A 26839-nucleotide genomic window follows, 5' to 3' on the forward strand; every position below is an offset into this window, starting at 1 on the left:
AGGCTTCCATTCAGAAGGTAAATAATCCAGAAAGCACTAGTTCCCATTGCTATTAGCATACATTCTGTCAAAATGTGTTAATTTGAGGTCAATGCTCTTTTAAAACTCTAGTTCTAGTCACAGTAACGCAATACCACATTAAAAATCCCAACTGATATGAAACATGGCAACATGGCCCGTATGCAAAGCCAAACACAATCAATCTTATCACATACATTACACAAACGTATTTCGCAGCTCCAGTTTCAAAGCTTGCAATTCACTAGTGTTGAAACACTGGTAGTATGTCAATGACATTTATTGATCTAAGAACTGAAATGTGTGCTTTGTTTGGGATTGAGGGGGCAGATAATTTCACCTTTCAGCCCAACAGCAGTGGTCAGTATACTTACCAGTGTCTTCATTCAGCTTCTATTCTTTGACTTGGTTGGCTCCTCCAGTTCTCATTTTCTCACCTTTTCTGATTTTTATTGTATATAGCTTTCTATACTGTGTCATTTAGGAGCAAACTTGTATCAGTCAATTTCGTCTACTATTTCATAGCTATGCTTTTTTCATAATCAATTCCTTCTCCATGACTTCATTCAGTCAGCCAGTGCTTGTGTCAGTAGTTGTTACTTGTTGATAAGTTGTTTGGGAGCTCCTGTTTTGAGATAGAACTTTTTGGTAGGACACTTATGTGCTCAGGCTTTGCCACTCTTTGTTTGTATTGAATTGTATTGGGGTTTGCTTCTATTTTTTCTTGGTGTTCAATGCGCATTCAATATACCTGTTTCCTTTGCCCTTTCCTTTTAGTTCTCAATAAGGCACTCCATTCTTATCCTTTTTGTTCCACGCAGCAAATCCGAGGCGAGTTTCCTGCGACAGTTAATCAATGACTCTCAGTCCTTACCTACTGATCACTACATGTCGTTTGAACCCATGGAGAGTGGCCCAGCTGCCAGTCAAGTCCTTGTAATTGGTCCAGATGACTTCATTGTTGCTGTTGTAAGGTAACGTATGACCTTGTGTTAATCGGATGAAAAAATCTGCAGGACACTTAAAGACTGGATACTCGTGTTGTAAGTAGAAAAAAAGCCGCATTTCACATTTGGAGTCATTAGCAATAAGCAACAGAAAGCTGACCAGTCAACCATTGCACTACACACCAACACGTACCACTGCGTTTTAGTCATTTTCTATCAGTTTGAGCTAGACACAATTTTTTTGTTGAACTCTGCAGACTGTGCAATAGATGATGGATTATTTGAAAAATGCGGTAGAATCCATAATTGTGCAGAAAATGCCGCTGCTGCAAAATCTCGTAATTCCAGTGGTCTTGATTTTAATCCAACCTATAGCCTGTGACAGGAGTTGAACTTGTAATGTTTTTTATTTTATTTTTTTATTTTTTATTGAGCAGAGCATAAGGGACATAATAATGCTAATAAATAACAAGGAGTTTAAAAACACCATTTGATCAGAACATACAAATCATGAATAAAAACCAGTACACTAAAAATGCAAAGAGACGTATTGCAAAAAATAATCTGGCAGCATACCCATTTTTCAAGAATGCTTAAGTTAATATCTCAACTTTTTACAGGTGTGCAATTCTAATGTGCTAAAGTACACGGGAAAACCCAGGGCAATCTATCCTTTACCAAGTGAAATAGCTCCACGAGATATACCAAATTCCATTACATGTGTTTTTTTTTCTGTTAAGATATTAACCCTAGCCTTAAGATTAGTTAATACTGCTTAGAATATCGATAAGACTTCTATTCCATCGTAGTTTCAAGATTCACTAAGTATTTCCTAGCCACAGCAAACTTTTTTATAGCGCACTGTTCCACAGTCCAGTCACAGTACACTCAGTCCGCCTTGTCATTGTTTATACACCTATTACACCAAGCCCGTCATCAGGAAAATAAAGCGATCTACTTCGTCTTACACGACCGCCATTTTAGGATCAGGCACCATACAGTTGCAGGACATTGGGAATCTGCGGTCGGCCTCGTTATCACTAGCTCCTCAGAAACTGATAGCACTGGCTCCTCACGCTTACATGTCGCATCGAGGGCAGAACGCCTTAACGCAGACATTCCCCTGATTCTAGATAATAAAACCCAGAAGAACCCGCTTGCTTAAAAAAAGACTGCAATCTAAGGGAATATTCCTGCACAGTCTTATATCTAGTCCTCTTGGGGAGTTTAGATGTTTTTAGAAATATCGGGATCTGCGAACCAGACTCCTGCACCATTTTATCCATTCAAAGGTTGTCTAATAAATCATTTGAGTCCAGCAAACGAGCTGTTAAATCTAAATTAGCCGCTTCATAATATGTACGAATTTGCGGTAATGCTAGCCCACCCTGATTGATATCCAGTAGTAGCGCCGAGAGTTTAACCCTGGGTGTCTTCTTACTCAAGAAAAACTCTCTAACCATAGTTTCTAGCTCTTTGAAATAACTAGTATTCATTTTTATGGGTATATTTGTAAAAAGAAAGACAAGTAGAGGGAGTATGGACATTTTGATGAGGGCTACACGGCCTATCGGAGTTAGTGGTAAAAGCGACCAGTTATCCAGCAATTTTTTTATTTTACCCCGCATCACTTCATAGTTCAATTTATATAGCTGCCCATATTGATTCAAGACGTATATCCCCAAATAATGTTTTGGATCCGACTTAAGGGCTTGATGTTTGAGATTTGCAGGAAGAAAATCGCTATCAGTATTTAAAGTTAGAATCTCTATTTTGTTTTGACTTATTTTATAGCCCCCAATCAAATCAAATTGACTAAATTCTGTTAAGACCAGGTCTAAATTCTGCCTCTTGGGACTGAGATATAAAATAATGTCATTTGCAAACAACTTTAATTTTGCCATACCTGGAATCGGAGCTCTAATTGCTACATTATCGCGGATTTTAATAGCCAGGGGGTTCGATAAAGAAAGTAAATAATAAGGGAGAAAGCGGACACCCTTGACTAGTCCCATGGTTTATATTTACTATCGCTGCTCTGTTGGCATTCATCACCACCTAGCCCCCTGATAGATATTCCAGAGCATTTTTGTGACCTGGAGGGGGACACCAAACCTACCCAGACCATAAAAAAGGGCATCCCAATTTACCAGCTCAAACACCTTTCTGCAGTCTACCATCATAATGAGTGCTGGAGTACAATTATTATTAAAAAAGTTGAGAGCCTGTATTAAAAACACTGTATTCAAAGACATCAACATCCCAGCGACTAACCCAGACTGGTCTCTGTGGATCACTTCCTGTGCTTGGGGAGTGAAACGCTGAGCCCAAATTTTCATTAACATTTTGTAGTCAGCATTAAGAAGGCTGATTGGTCTATAGGAGTTGACCTCCTTGGGATTCTTACACTTTTTCACAAAGCTAACGATAACGGCTTCTTTGAAGACTGAGGGGGCAGCGCTACCAGTCTTTATATAATTAAAAAGCTTTGTCAAGTAGGGGATCAATTCCTTAGCGAAGGCCTTATAACATTCTTCGTTTCCATCGTTTCCACAGGCTTTCGCTCCTGTGATTGAATTCAGGGCTGCCAAAATGTCAGCGCCTGATATGTCAAGTTGAATCTGTTCCTCGAGGGAGTTGGACGAACTCGGTAGATTAACGCCCTCGAAGTAATTCTGTATTGAGTCTTGCCTGACCGCATATTTAGTCACGTAGAGCTGTTAATAATGCTCCATAAAAACTTGAGCAATCCCGCCCCTATCTCCACTGCGACTCTGGTCTTAGGATCAACGACCTCTGTAATTAAGGCTGCTTCCTGTCTGGTCTTAGTTGACCCGGCTAACAAATTACCAACCATTTTTCATTCTTCATATACTCGTTGTTGAAAAGTACGGAAGCTGATGAGTTCTTCTATTAAGAAAAATTCCCTTAACACCTTTTTAGCCTTTTCGAGTTGATTCGCTGCTACCCATTCTCCCCGTTGATGGGCATTTCTCTGATTCAAGGCACCATTGACTACCTGCTGGAGTTCAGCTATTTTAATACTTCGTGTTTTGGACTGAGCTGCCGAAAAGGCGATCATTTGCCCACGCACAGCCGCCTTGAACCCCCCCCAAACTGAAAATGGTTCCGCCACTACCTTCTACCTTGATGAGCGGCGGTAGGGGTAGGTCGAGAAGGCATTTCCTGCATTTTGTAGAGGGACACTACTGTTGTGTGTCTCCATACCGCTGCTTCCAGATGAGGCCTGACCTAGCACCAATTTAGGTGGCCTAATTTCCCTAGAAGGATTTCCCTAGGTGGACTTAGCAAGTGGCAAGTATAACTTTGGGACTTTCCACTTATCATTTGTAGATAGCACACACACCTTCATTAATATTTGTTCACACGGTCCTGAAGAATCGCCCCATATCTCCCCTAGACAGTTAGATGGCGAGAAGCATGTTGACCTCTAGGGAGTAGAGTAAAGTTTCCTGTACCTAACACAGAGAACAGATGACCCTCCCTATTCCATTTTAACATAGGTAAGGTGCCCAGTTGAATAAAGCATCACTGAGGAATCCTTAACCTAATTTTAATCCACCACACAGACATCTACACTAGGCTAGGCCCCTCACCCCCACTGCACCCTTATGGCGGAACAAAAGATCTCCGAAAAAGAGCCCCTTTAAGGGTGCCCATTGGGCATTGCAGCGCCAGCCCAATGAGGAGCAGGCTCATATGATGAAGCATGACACCTAACTTGCTGGATGTGTGAGAGTCCTAGTTCCACAAGGAGGAATTCCCCTCCTTCTTACACCTGATATCAGCCCCTGTTTCTTCTTTTTTTATTCCTTCCACCAGACACACATGGTCAGGTGGAGTCGGGTGACTACCTTGTCACTTAGGAACTGCGTCCCTTTCTTTGGTTTACTAATGGTTCCGCCACCCCTCATTGATCCTGAAATAATCGTGTATCCACTCAGTTAAGCCTGCTACCCGTTGGTGATCTAGGAGAAGGAGACGATCCCTCTGCACCTGGATCTCTTCCTCCTTCCCTCTTCAATATCTAGATCTAGCTTAATAAAGGAGGGGTCTGAAAATTAATGAGCCCCAATTTCTGCATGTACGTAATTCAGAGCCCGAGATGTTAAAAAAAAAATCAATACGAGATGCTGTCTGAAATTGACGGGAGTAGCATGTATAATCGCATGCTACCTGATTTACTTTACTCCATGGATCAATCAGCTGATAATCATGTATTATGGCATCTAGGACATTTTTAGTCTTTGGATTCAGTTGTTTCATATTTTTGTTGGGAGTGCCTTTTCTCAGGTCTTGGATGTAGTTGAAATCCCCTCCAAAAATGATCTGTCCGGGAGCTCCCCTGAGCAGATCATTAACCTTCATCAAAGCTGAGTGGTCATCCATGATAGGGCCATAATAGTTAACAAAATGTAATGTAATCCCATTTAATTTAACCATGACCCATAACCATCTTCCCTGAGGATCTCTCAGGACTTGGACAAATTCCTATGCCACACTTTTACAGAAGTAAATAGCTACTCCTCTCATAGGCATCCACGCTGACGCAAAGAAGGCATTTGAAAAAACTCTAGAGAGAAAGAGCTTAGGTGAATTTGTTTTAAGGTGAGGTTCTTGGAGAAAGAGAACTTGAGGCATAAAGGAGGCCAGCCATCTTATGAGCCCTCCATATTTTTTTTGTTTAGCATACCATTAACATTTACCGACATAATACGACATTTACTAACCATTTCTATGATTTAAATTGAGACAATAATCATTCGAGTTCAAAACCATGTTTTCCTCTTCCTTGTCCCCTTTGCTACTGCTTTTTTTACTGCCATACACCCCGCCACTACCGACCTCCCAACCCCATACAACCCCCCCCCCCCAAATGTGTAAACCCCTGCTGGCCACATCTCACCCCCCCCCTACTTTGTTATGGGGTGCCCTGGTGCTACACCCTAGGTAACCCCCCCGTCCCCCGGCCCTGGAGACCCTTACCGTCAAACTATGTACATTTTCATTTTGAGGAAGAGATCTCTTTCAGCAAATCCTGGGCTTCCTCTATATTGGAGAACATATGGAATTTCCCCTCACGAGGACTGGAAGCTTTGATTGCTGGGGTATTGAAGCCTGAGCCCCTTGAGCTTTAAAAAGATCTAATAGTTTCACAAATGCTTTGCGCCTGTGTGCGGCTACCACAGACATATCAGCAATTACCTGACATTTTGAGACCTCATTGATGGAAAACTGTCTCTGCTGTATTGCCTTAGCCAGAATCTTCTCTTTAATGCGATAGTCCACAAAGGTAATCAAGATAGTACGTGGGATCTTTGAATTGGGCAGAGTGTTTGAGGGAACTCGATGTGCCCTTGTTATGGTAAGGTCTCCAGTAAATTCGGGCAAGACCTTCTGCTTAATAAATGACTCAATTCCCCTCAGGTACCCCATCTATACGTAGGTTCGAACGTCGAGGATGATTTTCAAATTCCTCGAGTTTATTCTCTAAAACGATTTTATCTTTTGTTGCCTCATTTACTCTCAGGAGCATAGTGTTCATTTGATCCTCCAACATGGTGATCCTTGAACTTGTAATGTTCTTATTGATCACACACCCCATTTAATTTTCTAGCAGGAAGTATCCTTTTTGTAAGATTCAAGCTGTTTTTATATCTTCATTACAGTTCCAATACTGAGATTACTATAACCAGTTATGAGATTGGACATGTAGTTGGTCTCCAAGTGAGGCATTGAAAGCGAAAATGCTATATACAGTTGTAAATATGACCTTGACAATATCATTTCAGACAAAAATATTTGCACAAAATGATTTCAACTGATTCAATGGCAAGTGACATTTCCTTTTTTGACCAAGTTGGCTTTATTTTTCAACTCGCAGTTCTCCAGCTTCACTCCTACACACTTTTCTCACAGCTGTGCAATATTGTTTCACAAGAGAGGTCTGGAGTTGTGGCACTGCTTAGCCATGTTTTGTGTTTAGTTTACCATTATCCAACCCACCTTATCTGGCTTGGCTGCCTGTAGCCACATCTAAGGACTTCAAGCTACTCTTGATGGCATGCCAAAACTCTTGAACCCTAGTATGTCATTGTACACAGACTCATCTGATCCTGAAAACAAGCATAGTCATTGTGGTTTTTTGGGTCTCATATGTTTAAGAGCCTGGTGCTCAGCCCAAAGCTCTCAATTATCATGCACATGCTTGAGCATTTGCTCCTGGTCTGCTTTAGAATGAGCTGTTTTTCTTTTTTCTTTTTTTCCTTGGCAGCTCCTTGAATCGTCCTTTTGGAAGTGGAATAATGACACCCTCTGGTATTATCCTGAACAGTCAGATGTTGGACTTTTCCTGGCAGAATAACACAGCCAATCACTCCACGTACAGTACAGTAAGTCTGCCCGCCTGCTATAAGAGCAGTCTTAATGTTCCTTTAGCATCGTTTCCTCTGAGAATACAACCTCTGCTTGGCTTGACAACCCATTTTCTGTTGCTTGCCAGCTGAACACACAACTTCCCCATGTATCAAGATGTAACGAACTATCATACTGACTGTTTTGATTTCCACTGAAACATCTACATTAGTGTTGTGTGTATTTCCTCACACTCTTCTTCTGCTTGTAAATGTCATGTTTGGTCATTGTTCATTGTCAATGAATGGAAAGCTGAAATCAGTCTCTTGTGCTTAGTCTTACGATGTCTTGTTTTCAGAGGAACAATATTCAACCAGGAAAGAGGCCAGTGTCCTTCTTACTGCCCACCATTGTCCGACCTGCCCATGGTCTGTGCGGGACGTACCTATCCCTTGGGGGTTCTAATGGTGACAGAGCTCTGAGCGGCATCACACAGGTGAATTTTTTTGTGATTCTCTTCCAATGGCAATGATTCAAAGTTGACACATATACAGGTTTTTTTTGTTATTAGTGTGATGTTACAACAACACTTATTTCTGTTTGACTTTTGTTGCATATATGTTCTTTCTGATTCTGCTGGATAATTTCATAGAACCCATTAACACCTATGTACGCTGCTGATAGTAACATTACATTTTTGCTCAGTCTTGGAGAATGAAAGTGGATATGTGCACTGAAGGAATGTTTCACCTTTTACCTTTCTTTAAAATGTAAATCAAAAGCAACATACATGCAAATATACATACAAATGAATTTACAAAGAAAATGCTACCAATTTCTCTATATTTACTAACACACCGGTAACATTGTGCAGATTTAAATCCACTAAAAACGTGATATTTTGACAAATTGCTTGCATCCATGGATGATCAAATTTGCTTACTTGTGGAGTCGCATTCTGCCCCAATTTAATCCCATCTCCATCATCAACACAGTTCATGTTGCCATTTTATATTTTTTCTGTCAAAAGATTCTAGCAAAGTGCACCTACCGTCAGGATTACCCACACCATTTAAACTAGATGCTTCCGGCTACTACATTTTCATTATTTTAACACAACTCTTTTCCTCAGTTCTTATGCCCCTCGTGTACTACACACCCCACAAGGGCACTTTGTCACCTTGTCATGGTCACCACAAACAGCATCTAGTCTTTCCTGTTCACTAAAACAGCCTTCAACCACTCTTTTAGCTGGACTTTGCTTGTGTCAATAATAAGAAGGAATGATGGCTTTCTAAATTTCAGATACTTTCATCAGTTTCTTTAGTCAAGTATTGCAAGTGACTGTAGACTGGTTTCAGTATCGAATCAAGGGAAATTCAGATTAATAGATGGCATATCGAGGACATATATGCCCACAGATTAATTTTGATTTCTGCCTTTACATGGCCATATTATTATTATGTTTTTGCTTCACAGAAACTCAATGAACCCAAGAGTGGCTCCATACGCTATTGTATGTTATTTAATAATCCGAGTTCCAATGCTCAAAATAGTCACCAGATGGGTTTTTCAAGTATCTCTTAAAAAACATACCAGCATAGACAGGAAAGCTCATCTACAACAAATATCAAATGAAAAACGACCATTTTTTAGCGTGTGCGTTTTCATTGCTTCTGCAGACAGCTTAAAAGTTATTAACCCTGCACAGGAATCCATTTCCCCCAAACAGACCCAGAAATAGAATATTCAGTTCAAACATTGTTCTGTATTTACCTTCAGTCCTCGCCATCTCCTGCTCATTTTTATGATGCCTTCACACATCATCTGCCACTTGTTTTTATGGTCTAAGTACAGTGATCGTCTGTAAATCCTATTGTGTAAATTGCGTCTCTTGACTTTATGGTGAAGAGTGTGACCTAATTTCTAGTTTTCCACTGATAATAGTACTTGATACACGGTCTGCTTTTTTTTGTAAACAAATGTGTTACATTTTTATATTTGGTACGGTAGCGGCCCTAATGGACCATACATGGATGAGATTAGATTTCATGGTAAATGCTGTTCTAGACCAAATAGGAATAATATAATCAAAATAAGGAGAAAAGGAAAACAAACAAGTTAACCATAACAAAACCAGCACAGGTCCAGCCAAGTTAACCATAACAAAACCAGCACAGGTCCAGCACCCCCCCCCCCCCCCCCCCGCCCACCCTGCCATTTGCACATTTGTCTAGCTGAATAATTCTATTTAGTGCATTGAGTGGTACCGGCAGTATAAGGGATTCTGGTGATTCCACCCTCGGTAGGCGCTGTCTGTTTTTTTAAGTGTATACACGTGCCCATTGCTTATCAAGCACAAGGTTTACGCTTTGCTGTGTTGCATTACAAAAGCGTGCATGCACACTGAGTGTTGGTGTTGAACTGGTACACTGATTCCCACTCAGACCCCTGCGCTTGCCCATTGTTGTGCAAATGCTTGCTTTAGTGAATGTGCTCATTTTGTGCATTGTGCACATGTAAGGTCTGTTCTCTGTTAGTCTACGTGTCCTATCTTTCCTAGTGAAGACACATCAAACCACCACCTATGCTTTGCCTCTTATGAGTGCACTCCCCTAGCTAGGTTGAGGTTGTACACAAAGATAAACAGAAGCAAATCTGCATCCTTTTTTCTTGGCCCAGCCTGAAATGCCGATTCTGCTCAATACCACAGTTGTAATATCTTACACCCTTTGAGAATTACGTTCTTAAGTAGTGACGTGCAAACACCAGAGCGTTCGTGCTCAGACACGACAATGAATCATTTGTTTCTGTAGTTACTTAAAACAGAGCTTTCTATTTGCAATTTCAGTAAATACCAAAATTATAAAGGTGAGTTAAGGTCTTTCAGGAGCGTGGCAAACTTAGTCACAGGTGCATTCTCACTGTCAAATTAGATATTTCAAATTCTATTCCTGGTGTTATCCAGCTCAGGGTGGATGTATCATCTTCTTTTTACCTTGGTTACAATGATGACAATTCACCAGTGAAAATTAAATCCTTCATACATTCACTAAACACCTTAAGCGCAAAGTCTCAGGAAGACTATTGGTGACTCCTCCAATCACCTAACCTTACACTAGATTCTCTTAACTTTCCATTACATCTAATTCTTTTCAGACATTCTGCTACAAGCTGAAATTAATGTGGTAGACAATTTTGTTGGCACCCTGCTTCATCTTTACCACCTTCTTGTTGCTCTTTGCATATAATTGAAAATAAGATCACAAATGTCTGATGATCCCTGCAAGTGGGAGAAAATACCAGAGGAAATTTCGATTGTCTGGAGGAACAGAAGGGTTACATCTTGACCTGTCAAACACGCACCCAATGGGCTGGCTTGAAGACTGATGTCGTTTTAGTTCAGGCAATTTGTCCACAATGTTGGCTTGCAGTAGGTTTTTTAAATTTTGTTGAAGATTTAAATGGTAATAATGTACCTACTGAGGTTTCCAGTGTTTATTGTATCATCAGTGGCTTTTGTGTGTTTTCTTTTTAAAACTATTTCATTCGTATTGAATTTCTTTTTCAATCTGGCCTCATTTACTTCTCTATTTTTGTTTATATACTGATGCATTTTAGTACAATACGTACTCTCTTTAGCTACCTTAGAAACAGAAGTGAATACATTTGTTTAGCCCTTGTTTTGGGTTCTACCGACCCTACAGTTGTTGCATCAACCATTTGTGCTATTTACCGTATGGAACATTAACATCATAGGTGTTTGGTTGAGTGCAGCTGCTATTCTTTACATAAACATGAAGATTTATTTTATTCAATTATTATTTACAGACTGAGGTAACACACCTCAATTGTACAAGAATACAATAAGTGTGGGTTGGGAGGTTTGTGCCAAATACGGTATAAACTCTGAAGTAAGTCATCCGTATGTGCTAACAACCCACCCACCGGTTCTGGTCCGTTAGTATGTGCTAACCATCCACCCTCCATTTCTGGTCTCACAGTCCAAAGGTTTGCGCTAGGAGTGTAGTAGTATAATCTAAGATGTGGCACAGGCCTTCTTTGAACTGAGAATAATTAATTTCCCTGCCGAGTATGAGGCCCCGTATAGTATCTCCCCAATTACAAATTACCCATCTAAATAAACATTTGGCATTATGGAGGGTGTCCGTGCTGTCAGCATACAAATAATCAGGTTTTTCATAGTGAACTGGCCATACAAATTCTCCTCAGCTTATTGATTCCCCAGGACTGATGGTAACTTGCTGGAGGTATGCTCAGCATTCTTTGACCATGAGTGTTTTTGAAAAGTAAGCAACTTTTTTCTGATGTGTTTTTTTAGTATTCTAGTAGTCCATCAAAATAGCTTTCATTCAGTTGGGGTGCCTTTTTTTTGCTCTGGGCTTCGCCAGTTTAATACCATCTAAATCCTAAACCTGGAGATCCCGCTTCTTTCTTCCTTAAACGTGTTTAACTGTATTGACATCTCAATCTGAAAATCATCAGGATTAATCAAACAGGGCGTCACTGGCGGATTCATATCACTTGTTTTGAATTGTGATGGAGTGAGGCTGAAAAGTTATGGAATACAAGAGTGAACAAGAAAGTCTCCAAAGTCATAACTATGATTTGTTAAAATATTTATTATCCCCACTTCTTCTCTACGTATAGAACAGCACAGTAACCCGCCAAGCAAATTCTCAGCCACTTAAACCCATAAACTGGCTCGTGTTTCTTCAGATGTGAGGGAAGCTGCAAACCAATGCCTGCCCATTGCACGCCTTCAACTCTGGTTTTGCATTGCTTTTTCATAAAAGTAATAAATAACTGGGTTTCAAATTAGATGTAATTTCCTACTGAACAGATTGATATAAAATGCATATGCTAGTCACTGCGGTTTCAAAAAAAGTCTTGATTGCCAAAAGGCGATGTGGCATATTGGATTACCAAGCTAGCATTGGTTCTGATGGTCTTATCATCATTGGACCTCCAGTTATAGTTCTCAGATCTCGTGCAGCAAGCGTGACCGGAACAAGACACACCTTGTGGCTGGCACCTGTTGCCGCAATGTCCTACAGGTAACCCCTGCCCTTCATTCCTGTTTTGCAGTCTGTTACATGAATCTAAATAATTCTGTAGCCTGTTTTGGAGTTAACATAACTGCTTCTAATAATTTCTTAGAATTTACCATAAAAGTAAATGTATACATTGTGTTTAGTGGAGTTTGAAAACTTAAAATATATATATATTGGCTCGTTTATTAGGGTGTTCATGGTAAACCATTTATTTAGTTGTTACCAACACACTCTTTTTTTTGTGATCACTTTTGTATCATTGCCTTTTTGGTTCAAATCTTTCTATTGGAGTTTTATGGAACATATCTACACACCTACATCCAAAGGCCGATGAGGCAAGTTATTGGAGGGGGAGGGGGAACATTCAGAGGGGTTTGGGGGATTGGGGCAGCCAGGGGCATTGTGGGGGGTTTGCAAAACTTGTGATGGGGAAGGGAGAATGGAAAGGGGACGGGTCCCATAGTCCTTGGCAAGGGTCATAGAGTAGTGCAGGATTCACTAGTAGGCAGAACAGTAGGTGTGAATAAAGTCGAGTCACCGTTGTGTTGGGTCTCACCTCCCTTGTTATGTTATGTTATACCTTCTTGTATAGCGCTCGACTCACCGTGAGGCATCTCGGCGCTTACTCAGAACGTACTCCGGAGGGGAAAGAAACCAGAGAGGGCAGAGCCACTAATAAAGAAAGGCCTTTAGATGTTTTCTTAAGATTTGGTAGGAAGGAATTACACGCAAGGAGATAGGAAGGCTATTCCAATACTTGGGAGCCAAATAAGAAAAAGCCCTGCCCCCTGACCTGTGGAGTCTGATTCGAGGGACCTGTAGTAGCCGCTGCGAGCTAGATCGCAGAGAGCGGTTCGGGATATGTTTTACCAGCTTGTTCTGCAGGTAGACAGGGCCCTGACCCTGGAGAGCATTGAAGGTCAAGCAGCAAACCTTGAAAATAGATCTCTGCCTTATGCGCAGCCAGTGCAGTTTTTTCAGCAGAGGCAGCGAGGGGGATCTCCCCGGCATGTTCAATACCAGCCTTGCCCCCGTTAAATCGAAGCACCTTTAGATAATGAGGGCAGGTAAGTTCTCAGTAGTCTTGGGCTAGAAAGCGGATGCGTGGGCCCCATATTCTGTTGATCAAGTTTTATTTGTCCATTTATTCATCCTTTCTCAAACTTTATTTGTCCTTTCTCGGTCTCAGATTGTAGCGTTCTTTACCAGACACGGTCTGTTCCTGAAAAAGCACTTCTGGATCCGTCGTGTCAAGTCTCAGATGCGGAGGCCCACCAGCTTGTAGGATTTCATCATCTGCACGTTCTGACTGAGTCCATTCCAAATGTGCATCACTAAAGGTACGAATCTAGGAAGTCTTTCACACTCGGAATCGGCTATACCTCCCCTTACCCACTTATCATACGGTAAGGGCAACGGAACCTTTTTACAATGGGTGGCATACACCCAATTCTTCTTGCCAGCTACTCTAACTGCAGTCCGAGTCGACAACAAAACTAAATGCGGTCCAGTCCACCTTGGCTCCAAGTTCTTAGTTTGTTGAAAATTCTTCGTTAAGATGTATTCGCCAGATTGAATCGTGTGGCCTGGATCCGCAGTCACTGTCGGCAAACTGTCATAGACCTGTTGGTGGAGAACACGTAATTTAGCAGTCAAGTCATGTAAGTAATCCACCAACATAGGGTACTCAATGTCGCTGTATTTCTTGGGCCTTGGGACTCGCCAAACATTGGCCGGACGACCAAACACAATTTCATATGGGCTAAGTCCCACACGAGAATGTACTGTCGTCCTCGTTGAAAAAAGAGCCAATGGCAAGGCATCTGGCCATGTAAGACCAGAGCTCGCTTGTATCTTAGCTAACTTCAACTTCAGAGTGCCATTGTAGCACTCGACAAGTCCAGCTGACTGGGGGTGATTTGCAGCATGGAATTTCTGATTAATACCCAAACCCGCACACACTTTCTTCATGATCTGGCCCACAAATTCACTCCCATTGTCGCTCCATACAATTCTCGGCAAACCGTACCTAGGGAAGTACTCTTTGAGCAAAACCTTGGCTGTAGACAAGGCAGTATTATCCTTTAGGGGATAAGCCTCTATCCATCTGGAAAAGGCGCAAACAACCACAAGGACATACTTCAAACTATTGGATCTCTCCATGTGAATGTAATCTAGCTGTATCACTTCAAATGGATACGTTGGAGGGGCAAAATGACCCGCTGGAGTTGGAGTTCCCTTTCCAGGATTATACATCAGACAAATCATACAATGCTTCACCACATTCTCAGCACATTTAGGAATTCCAGCATTCTGCCATACTGGAGCCAACAGCTTACATATCCCTTTCGAACTTATGTGAGCCATTCCATGAGCAATAGTAACCACTGGGAGCACATACGCATCAGGCAACAACCATCGCTGGTGCTCCGACAACTCAACCCAACAACCTATCGAATCCAACATACCCGTACTTTCTCTCTCAACGTACTCACTTCTTTCTCAGTAGCTTCAGCCTGAATCAACTTCACACTTTCTATTGTGTCTTCACACATTCCACTTGCCATAACCCATCTTGCAGGGCCCGCAACATACATTCGACTCGCCATGTCTCTCGCCGTTTCTTTCGCAACTTCATCTGCAAACGCATTTCCTCGACCCACATCATCCACAACCTTTCTATGCGCACTACACTTCACAATCGCAATCTGCTTTGGCAAAGTAAGTGATTCAAGAAGTTGATTCACCAATTGCCCATGCTGAATTTTCGTACCATGAGAAGTCAGAAATCCTCTCTCTCGCCACAAGCGTCCGAAACTATGGGCCACACCAAACGCATACTGGCTGTCAGTATAAACATTCACTCGCTTTCCCTCTGACAACACACACACTCTCGTCAATGCTATTAACTCGGCTGCTTGCGCTGAGTTCTGTGCAATATGTGCTGTTTCAACAACTGTATGTAAAGTTGTGACAGCATATGCTGCAATCGTTTCTCCATTCGAAAGCTTAAAACATGAACCATCTACCCATAGGGTACCATCAACACCCGAAAGAGGAGTATCCTTTAAATCAACTCTAGCCTTTGTTTCTTCCTCTGTCCGAAGAAAACAATCATGCTGCTCCTGAACATCTGTCTCTACAGAAATCGGCAACAACGTAGCTGGATTCAACGCATTACATCTTTTGATTTACACATGGCTAGCCAAAAGCGTCAACTCATAACCTGACAAACGTGCACTAGTAAGGTGCTGTGTCTTAGTCCTATTTAATAAGGTATCCACTGCATGTGGGACCATCACAATCAACGTATTATCAAATACCAAACCAGCAGACTGTCGGATAGAAACAGCCGCTGCCGCTGTAGCTCTCAGACAACTCGGCAACGCTTTAGCTACCAGATCTAACATAGCTGAAAAATACGCACATGGGTGCTGCTTATCTCCAAATTGTTGCGTCAACACTGACAACGCACAACCTTCTCTCTCGTGGACATACAATGTAAAAGGTTTACTGTAGTCCGGGGTACCCAACACCGGAGCAGAACACAATGCATTGCGTAATTCAGAAAAAACTTTTCTGACATTCATCAGACCAAGGAAGAGGATGCGGAGTATCTTTCAGAGTCAGTGCCAACAGAGGTTTTGCTAAGAGGGAAAAATTTGGGATCCATTGTCTACAATACGAAGTGATACCTAAAAAGGCATGCACTTCTCTCTGCGTGGATGGCACAGTCATTTGGTCAATTGCTTGAATTCGTTCTGGGGTCAATCGTCGTCCCTCCTTCGACAAGAGATGACCTAAGTAGGTCACTTCTTGGCGGCAATACTGTAACTTTGAAGGCGACACTTTATGATGGAGGTCAGACAAATTTCGTAACAAAGAAAGAGTAGCTTCTTTACAAATCTCTTCGTCATCAGCAGCAATCAGCACATCGTCAACATACTGGATAAGAGTAGCACCAGAAGGCAACACAAAATTATCAAGCTGAGTTTTCAACGCCTGACTATAGATTGAGGGACTTTCACAATAACCTTGAGGAGCACGCTTAAACCGGAAGCTTCGGCCTCCTAAAGAGAAGCCAAAAATATGTCTACTCTCCCCAGCAATCGGAATACTGAAGAAAGCGTTCTTCAAGTCGATAACCGAAAACCAAGAAGCTGAAGCAGGAATCATAGTCAACAAAGCAGTGATATCCGGGACAACAGGAAACTGTGGCACGACAATCTTATTCACTTCTCGAAGGTCGATCACAAACCGATACACAGGTGGCTGAGAAGCATCAGTACGCTTAAGGACAGGCACAACGGGACTGTTACACACATTACCTCTCGTTTCTTCAACTACACCCTTCTCAACTAAATCATAGATGATCGCCAAAAGAGCTCTCTCACCATCACTCGAGATTCTATATTGCGGAATACGAGGTAGCCTAGCATTCGACTTGAGAGTAACGACGTAGGGTGGAATCTGCAAGAGACCAACATCATTGGGACCTGTAGCCCAAAGTGTATCAGGAAGAGAACGCAATTCCAGTGGAAGACAATCTTTAGACAAATATATTGGGGAAATCACTTTCTTACCCATCGTAAGATGTACTCCCGAAGGAGAGCAAAGTAATGTCGCATGCAATCTTTTCAGCAAATCCAAACCCAACAGATTCTCACCACAACCAGTCGTTAAAATAAGAGGAGCTTCCAATTCACCCAGACCAATAGAAAGAGGCAAAGGACTAGAAACCGGATTACGAACTGGGGCGCCTGAAAATCCCACGGAAACGTTGGTCAAGCCAGAAAAAGGTACGCCAGGAAGTTTAGAGTGCATAATAGAACACTTCGTCGCACCAGTATCCAAAAGAAAAGGTTCTGCCACACCTAATGTAATCACTTCAACATAAGGTCCACTCTGGTCTACTGGAACTGACACTACTCCCTCTCTTTGCCCATGGCTGTCCTAGCAATCATTGTAACCAGCACTCTCACTCTCGACACAATAATCATCAGCGTAGTACTGGGCAGACTGAACAGTCGGAACATTCTGTCTATCAAAATAATTCGCAGAATTCTGAGGGGGAAAGGATCGCTCATTCTGGGGAAACACACCACGTCCCCTACCCCTAGGAGCTTGTTGGAAACCACCACGACCTCTTTGACCAGATACACCATTCGCACGCTGTAACAAAATCGGACAACTATTCCTGAAATGACCTTCCTCTCTGCAGTAAGCACACTGATTAGGTCCGGACAGAAATCGCGGAGCGAAAAACTCGGCTTCTGTAACAGTCTCTGAAACTTTGGTGGTTGCTGAAACTGAGGCTGATTCGTATGAGGAGGATAAGCTTGCTGCAAAAGAACTTTTGTTTTTAATTCTTTAGTCTTCTTCTCTACTTTATCCTTCTCATCTTTATCCCTATTCTCATAATATTGTGCAGTAGCCAATATCTGGGCCGACGAAGAAACAGCCCATGAACTCTCAGAATCCTTTAATTTATTACAAAGTTCGGGAAGCAAATTAAAGACAAATTTGTCCACGAACAACCTTTGACCACCTTCAGTGCTCATATCCTGACCACTATGATCGATAAATATTTCCTCAAACCTAGTGAAGAAATCAGACACACTTTCATCTTTCTTTTGTTTGCATGCTGCTAACTTATCCCAATTCACTTGTAAAGGAGGCATCATAGTTTTCATCAAATTAATAATTCTACCAGGTAATTCTGCAACTAAAGGTTCAGGTTTGGAACCTCCTACCTGCCGACCATCTGCAGCAACAATATTAACCCACGTATCTCCTAATTCTTGCGCATGATTCTCATGACGAATCTTCGCCCACAAAGTTTGAGGGACTACATTACCCATCAACATATCTATGTCAGCTAAATTCATAATACACGCATCAACTGTCTGAGACAACTCTTTGTAATAACCAGCAGGATTTTTACGGGGGTTAGGTAAGGTCTGCTTAAGAGCCAAGACCTCTGCTCTTTTCCAAGGGTCATGTGCCCATACGCGCTGGAAATGAGCTGGCTCAGCTTGAATACCCAAATTTACATTAGCAGCAACTGCCTCTCTCCATACAAGGGGAACTTCTCTCATGGGATACTGCTTCACTTTCCTCCTAACGTAGGAATCAGGTTCGTACAATGTCTGAGGCGGTAGCCTAGATCTGTAAACAAGTATCGTCTCTACGGCATCTGTAACATCGGACTCCACTATCGTCCCTTGAGCAAATTCTAACTGGACATCAAGCACTTCCTGCGGAATCGGACCCAACTCATTATTTTCCCATTCCTGATGAAGAAAGGTACACATCACATCAAACACATACCTTTGCTTCGGTGGTGCCCACTTAAAGAAAACATCCATATTTGCTTGTAAATTATACCTCGAAGCATTTAAAACCCATCTTCGAGCCAAAAGATCCAACACTGCCCGCTCTTCGGGACTAGGAAACTGACTACGACTCCGCCTACGCTCCGAAACAGGGGTCATATTCAATGACCCAAAGAGTGGAGACAAAAGATTAGCAACAGTCTCAGTCATTCGTTTTCGAGCAGAAGGAGAAGAAGTAGCCATAAGAACAGGAGAAAGAGTATTTTGAGGCAAACGAGGCGTAGGGACAAGAGTAGCAGGAGTCGGAGATACAGAAGTAGAAGACAAAGGAGTTTGAGGCAAAGCTTATGACAAAGCTGGCAGCCCTAGAGAAGGCTGCACCATAGGAGAGAGAACCATCGGTGAAACAACGGGTGGCTGAACAACAGCAAGAGGCTGAACAACAAGGGGTGCAACAACCGGGGGTAATGGAGGTGCAGTAGCACCCTGCACATAAGGAGGTGGTATTCTCAGTAAATGAGAGATCAAAGGATTTTTTTCAGGGTCTTCATTCACTTTTGGAAGGGAAGGCGGCAAGGCCGGGTAACATTTATCGATAGCCATGCAAGGCTATCTATCTAAGACTTCACTCGTACGCTCTTCTCCATCTTCCTTAAACTGCCTAGCAGCTTATAGTACTGACATATTCTTATCTTTCCTATCTCTCTTTGCTTGCTTAATTTCTCGCTGTTTGGCTTCCTTACGCCAAAGGCGGAACGAGTCAAACATCGCCGGCCGGGCTTTCTTCTTAAACAGCGCAACTTCCAGATTATCTAAAATATTTAATTCGAAACTACCATATTGGGGCCATCGTAAAACACCATCTTTCTTTGTATAGCGAACCCACTCTGCATTATAAGCAATGGGACCCACTCTGTGTTTTGAATAGAGCTCATAAGTTGGAGTTCCAACCGGAGGTATCGGACATGAATCCTCCAATCGGGAATCCCTGTTGCAACCACAACTAAACCATTTCCCAAATTTACTAAAAACAGGCATCTTAAAGCTCACTAGTCTATCTTCAAACTTCAAGGGGTTATCAACTATCGATATACTCGTAAATGTACGAGCCCAAAGTCTTCGGGTTCTCCTGTCTTGGCAAACAGAGACACGGAATACTTCTAGGTGACGTCAGAGATCAAATTTATTAGCTGCAGCTAGTAACAGTAATCTCAGCAATCCAACACGGTGTACAACTCAGGAAACTGCTCAATTTTCGTAGAGCAAGACATCACCTTTTATCCCAATTTTGCTCATTATTAATGCACACCCACTGCGACAAACACTGACAAATAGAATACATTTTCCCACACATTATCACATCCTAAAAAGCTCACTTTACATTGTACCAACCCACAAGTTAATTATTAGGAATGTCCCAAATTCAATTTCCACGAGCCGGACAAACCCATAATTGAAAGCACTACCCATGTAATGAAAAGTCATAAGGAAAGAAGTAATTCAGATGTTGAGTAGGATAAGATATGTGCAAGAGAACTAAAAGTTAACGATATCCTGAACATTGATTGGCAATCTCAGACAACGATCAGCCAGGGAAATTGGCCTCGCGAAGGGTCAGTTTCAGGTGACGGGGTCAGCGTCTTTGCAGTTCACTCACAAGTCAGAAAAGGCCTAGTTAATATGTATATGAACAACGAAGCCCACGCAACTTTATTCGTTCGGTTACCTCCACGGGCCTACGTGAGGGCAACAAAAAATGGCGTCTTGAACAACGCAAACAAAATGGAGTCTGGTTGGAAATCACGGAACCTCAGTACTGCCCCATTCCTTGGGTGTGAAGTTGATTTCCAACCCGGATTCCCATCTCTGTTGTGCTATGGCTTTGCTTGTGTCTGTCGAGATGTTCAGAAAGTCATAGATGTCAGAATGCAGGTTTTTATAGTCAAATGTAGCGAAAAGCCATTTTTTTAAATCTTGTCCGTGGTCTGGAGGCATGAGGGTGGATAAAAGGTTGGGTTACCCAGTGTCTAACTGCAGTGTAATGTCAGTTTCTTGTACCGGGTAGGCCATAATTGGTTTGGGAAGTCACTGTGGGGGTAGAATAGATCGCCAATTCACTTAGATTTGGTCATTTGCCAGGTATGGAATTCAGAGCTTGTGTGCACTGGGGAAGGCACAATGCGGGGTCAATATAGCTTTTCATAGCACACATTAGTATTTTCTCTCATCAGTATAGTCATTTTCAAATATTCTTCTGTATTGCCCAGAAGTCTTTCAGACGAGACTAGACTTGTCTCTGCTTTTGTAGGTGGGGATCAACGACTTCACTTAAGAACATTTGGGTAATAGCCTGCATTCCAAAGGGACCTGCAGTCATTGACAACCAACAAACCTTTAAAAAATACAGTGTATACTTTAGGAATATTTTTTTCTGAATGATTCCTGATACCGACCTTAAACAGGCAATATGTCTCACTGTCCTGTCCGTTGGTGTTCTCAAATGCAGTTTAGGTGGCAATGCACAGTGTAATGTTAAATGCCGGATTTTACTTTGGCCCAACCTTCAAAAAGTGATTTTTTTTTTCTTGTTTCATGTCTAGGTACATATCTTTCAGGGTTTTACAATGAATTCAAATATATTTTATTTCTATTTTAAGATGACTTCTCTTGTGACCAGTGAGAAATCCCCAACCTGCGAACTTTAAAGAAAGACATCTAGCACATAAAGTGTGGCATTATCAGTCTTGTTTTGTTTTTTAAACTTTATTTACTGCATTTTGCCTTAAACTTACAGTACAGTGCAGAAGTAAAGTAAAAAGAGAGGAAATTACAATTGTCAAGTCAATATAAACAATAAGTGTCATCGCAATAAACGCAATGTCAATTCCTGGAAAGCGAAATTCGTGATGCCTTTAGTCACAAATGACCTCACAGTGCAACCAGGTGCATGCGCCTCTGTGCTCGCTGTTAAATAAGGAAACAGGTAACAGTAATGACCTACCACCATTCTGAGGTGTTTTCCAGAGACCACAAGTGATCTTTCATATGATTATGAGACGTGGGGAGTAGAAAAGCTCTCACCCCCCTCCTCACCCAATCGCCACTATGCTCATGCTGTACAGCTCACCACGGATAGTTCTCTAATGTTTTATTTGTTGGTATTCCTAGGAAGAAGGCAGGAGGTACCAGGGACCTGCCATCCGTTTCAACAACCAAATGAGGAAGAAAAGGGGTAGGGTGATTCCAGCGATGGGCATATTGGGACTGGCCACATAAATAGTATTGTTTGATTTCCGGGGCATCAAATCTCCCATGGTGAAATGGCAGTGTAAACATCTCACATTCTGTTATTGGTTGCTTACCCAACCATGCCAGGCAAACCCGCTGGATTTTGAAGAAAAGAAGGCTGTTGTGAGCAGCAATGGAATATTTAGAAATAAATATAACCGTTTCAGGAGGAGCACTGTCTTAATCAGTCTTATACGCCCCACCAGTGACAACGAGATCTATTGTGTAGGCTGGTAACTAATAGTGTTCAACGTTGTTCCATAGTTAGTTCTTAATATTGCTTCCCTATCTCAATGGATCTAGAAACTCAAATACTGAAGCTCATTCGCACACCAACGCAGGGAGAAATCCGGTGTAAAATGTGGTGTGTTGTCAGTCTGAGGGAAAATCTAGGTATTTTGCCAATTAATATGGAATCCAGTAAGTGCTTCAAATGTAATGAATTTATGCAGCACGGCATTCATGCTTAGATTGGGGTTTCACAGGTAATGGGTAGTGTAATCGGCATGGAGTGAGATAAGAAAATGATGGCTAGTGTAGCTCAAGGAGTATTCTGAGTAACATTGTCTGAGTTTGGCTGCCAGGTGCTCCACGCCTAGCGCAAAGAGAAGGGGCAAAAGTGGGCATCCCTTCCTAGTACCCCGTGACAGTTCAAATGGCTCAGAATACCTCCTGTTCAGGCTCACCCTGGCCTTGGGCTGCCTGTGTAGCAACTGTATCCATCGGATATAATTTAGGAGTAAGACCATTCTGTGCAGAATGGGAAATAGATAATCCCAATCTAGGAAGTCAATTGTTTTAATGGCATGGAGGAACATCACTAGTGCATTGAGATCCGGATCCAAATCTTGCAAAGAGGGTGAATAAAGTACGTAAGTTATATGAGGTGGAGTGGCCGGAAATGAAGCCCGACTGGTCCGGTCTCACCAGCTGTGGCATCAGTAATGTTAAGCAATTGGCAATCAATTTGGCGAGTATCTTTCCATTGCAATTTATCAGGGAGAGAGGACAGTACAAGTCGCGTAGGTGGATGCTTTCTCTTGTTTTAGCAGCATGATGATAACCGCCTCCTTCAGGGACTGCAGGGGGATTCTGGTTTGTCAAGCTTCTGCATAAACTGTAAGTAGGCGAGGATCCGGCAGTTGGGCATAGCGCTTATAGGATTTGACCGGAGTGTACGCCAAACACCACTGTGTTTAGCAATACAGGGTCCCCGCATGGTGACCTTGAATACCTCCAATAGAGAGATCCCTCAGAGGCTACGGTGTCATCATTCTGGTAAAAACAAATGACTATTTCACCCTGAATCTCGTTCGCAAATACAGGGTCTAGTAGAATGTTAGGGGAAAGGTGCGAGAGTCGCCAACCTGCAGCATCTTCTGGCAACACCAGCCGCAGGAGCACTGGTGAGTGGTCAGTTAGGGTATGTGCCAGACATTCGAATTCTTGTGGCCAGAATCCTACATCCTGTGTCAACAGGCAGTAGTCAAGTCTCGACCAGCCTTTTATGCACCCAATAGTAGTACGTGTCCTGACGCTTTAGAAAGGTCAATTTGCTCACCTTTTAATCTAATCACGGCAAAGTTTTGTAGCTCGTCACGGCTTGGGGAATTGGGGGAATGTTTCATTCGCAATTTTTGTAAGATCCCAGCTGATATTTTTAAACTAAAATTTTTTTTTATTGTGTGTGGCATCTTCTTTTACCTCATTTGGAGTGTGTTATACTCCACGCCATTATAGTGCACTTTTCTGAAGCTACTGCTGGTTAGCGGCCATCTTGGATTTGACTCGTGCTGATCATGGTCAGCGTTCCAGTCGTTGCACGCTGCACACCGGCATCGGGCAAACTATATTTAATTGGGCTCAGTCCGGCTGTGCTGCGTTTTAGAAAGGTCAATTTGATCACCTTTTAATCTAATCACGGCAAAGTTTTGTAGCTCGTCACGGCTTGGGGAATTGGGGGGATGTTTCTTTCGCAATTTTTGTAAGATCCTAGATGATATTTTGAAACTAAAAAATTGTTTTATTGTGTTTGGCATCCTCTTTTACCTCATTTGGAGTGTGTTATACTCCACGCCATTGTAGTGCACTTTTCTGAAGCTACTGCCGGTTAGCGGCCATCTTGGATGTGACTCGCGCTGATCGCGGATAGCGTTCCAATCGTTGCACGCTGCACACCTGCATTAGCCATACCCTATTTAAATGGGCTCTGGTCGAACGCGCAGCGGGCGCACCTAAGGCAAGTCTGTCTGCGCCCGTCAGTGCTCAGGGCGAGTCACTCACCCCAATCTGATTCAGGGACCAGAAACAACATCCAGTTTTCAAGTGAGTTTTTAAAATCCTTTAGACCTCTATTATGCCCGTCACATAGCGTTAACTCGGTAGGTCCTACCAGTGTTTCTTTTTGTGTGGATTGCGGGTACACATTTACACCGGAACTCTCTTTGAATAACATGTCTGCTGACTCATTCATGCACGAGAGCCTCACTGCCTGCCTTATCAATGCCAGATCTCTGAGGAAGCATGATGTAGATGTTGCTGATCTGGTCTCTGATAATCTTTTAGATCTATTGTTCATTACTGAGACCTGGCTCGACGTTTTTTCAAACCCCATCGTGGCCTTGGCCATAAAGTCCATCGGGTTGATCGCCCAGTCGGCAGAGGCGCTGGTTTGACCATTTTGTATAGGGAATGTTGGACCCTGCATAGTGAAACATCCACTATTTGGGGTGACTGTGAGGTCCTGGATTTTAGCCTACAACTTTCTGCTCATTTCACTCTTGGGGGGTCCCTGATATATCGACCACCAGGACCAGCTAGTGTCTTTTTGGAAACTTGTGGGGACGCTCTGGCAGATAGAGCATTGCGTTTCTCGAACTATGTGCTACTTGGGGATGTCAATCTCCATCTTGATCATATGGAGATGACTGACTCTGCGGCCTTTCTGGACTCTCTCCGTTTAGCCCAGCTCTCCCAATGGGTTAGGTATCCTACCTCTCAAGGAGGGCATACTTTGGACACCATCTGCTCTAATTTCCCTATATCGGTTGTGAGGCCGCTACCTGTCTCTTGGTCGGACCATTTTACCATATTTTTCTCATAGGATATTAAGCGTCCATCACAACTAGCCAGCCGCCATCGGCCTCCTACCTTAAGGAAAATGGACTCTGAGCAGCTTAGCAGCTCTTTGGCAGCCTCGGAGCCTTTTCTTCTAGGACACCTGGAGGAAAATGTGTCCAGGTTTGCAGCTTGGATTACTGACTCGGTTTGCGCTCTCTCTGCACCATGTCAGCCAAAGCCTAGGAGAGAGTTCCCCTCCAAGCCCTGGTTTACCCCTGAGTTGAAGACTTTGAAACATGCTTGTAAAGTATTGGAGAGAGCATGGCGTTCCAGCGGTTATTGTTTCACTGCCAAACTTGCTCTTAGAGCCAAACAAAAACTCTATTACGCTGCTATTGGTGTGGCTAAAGGCCAGCATTACTCCGCACGCATTGATCGGGCCAATAACAATTCCAAAGAAATGTTTGCAATTGTCCAGAGTTTCTTGGCCACCAGCGCCGAGGTCTCTGTGGCACCTGCCTCAGATACCTGGTGTAAAATCTTGACGAAATTCTTTAGGGACAAAATAATTAGCATACAAGATACTTTTTCGACCGCTTCCAGAAACTTTATAGTCGCCTCGCTAGGGAAGCAGGTGGCAGAATCTGCCTCCATCTTTTCCACATTTAGACCTGATGATTTGCCTAGCTCTGTCAGAATCCTCAAGGCACTAAAGTCGGGATCACCTAACGACCCGTGTGCGGCTAGGCTTCTGTCCGAAGTGGCAGACACTATCAATCCAGAGGTAAATCTAATGGTCAACAAGTCGCTTTGTGAGGTGTGTGTTCCATTGTCGTGGAAGCAGGCGCTGATTCTTCCCAACTCAAAAAGCTGTCACTTGACCCTCTGCTACCTGAGAACTACCGCCCTATCTGGGTCCTGCCAAGTTTGGCTAAAGTTTGTGAGAAGGTGGTCATGTCTCAGCTAACCAACTATGTAGAGGTGTCAGGCCTGCTTCATCCAGCACAATCTGGCTTCCGCACCTCGTATAGTCCGGAGTCAGCATTGTTAGAGGTGACAGAGGCAATCCGGGAGTGTTTGTATGCCGGAGGGAGGGCATCTTTGGTTACGCTGGATCTCTCTGTGGCATTCGACACTGTGCCCCACTCTCTGCTCCTTGATCGTCTATTAGAAATTTGTATTTCTGGATCGGCTCTGTAGTGAATCAGGTCCATCTTGGAAGGCCGGTCACAGCAGGTCTGGCTCCCTCTGTGTGCCTCCGTGCCTATATAGGTGACAACCGGAGTGCTGCAGGGGTCATCACTTAGCCCCCTTCTTTTTAACATCTATGTGACTCCGCTGGTTTATCTCGTGTAGTCATTAGGGGCTAAAGTGATGCCCTACGCGGATGACACGCAGCTTTTGTTTCCCTGGAGAAAGGGGGGCGACTCTGTTGTGGCTGCGCAGCACTGTTTGTCTTCTGTGTTTCACTGGCTTGCGAATGCACAGCTGAAGTGTAACAAAGGAAAATCTGAGGTGCTCCTGTATGGCTCTTTCCCGGCGGACTTCAGAGAAATACTGTGGCCTCCTAGCTTTCCCCGGCCCACTGCGGGAAAGAGTGCCACAAAAAATCTCTGCGTCAGGTTCGATGCAAATTTGAACTTTTTGACACAAGTGAAGAAATTGGCAGAGACCTGCTTTGGCACTTTGAAAATCTTGAGGAAGTTTTCCCCCTTCTGCCTGTAAGTGCCAAGGAAACTGT

At 42.9% G+C, this 26839-nt stretch overlaps 1 protein-coding gene across 1 annotated transcript in view; it reads left to right on the forward strand.

Annotated features, from left to right (window-relative positions):
• GGT7 (gamma-glutamyltransferase 7) overlaps positions 1 to 26839 on the forward strand; it is a 319943-nt gene that overhangs the window by 244135 nt on the left and 48969 nt on the right. Inside the window, exons 11-13 of the mRNA XM_078652164.1 lie at positions 840 to 992; positions 7261 to 7378; positions 7699 to 7836. Coding sequence (XP_078508290.1) covers positions 840 to 992; positions 7261 to 7378; positions 7699 to 7836 — 409 coding nt within the window. The remainder of the gene's footprint in view (positions 1 to 839; positions 993 to 7260; positions 7379 to 7698; positions 7837 to 26839) is intronic.

This window comes from Lissotriton helveticus, chromosome 7, assembly GCF_964261635.1.
Source record: "Lissotriton helveticus chromosome 7, aLisHel1.1, whole genome shotgun sequence".
Classification (NCBI taxonomy): Eukaryota; Metazoa; Chordata; class Amphibia; order Caudata; family Salamandridae; genus Lissotriton; species Lissotriton helveticus.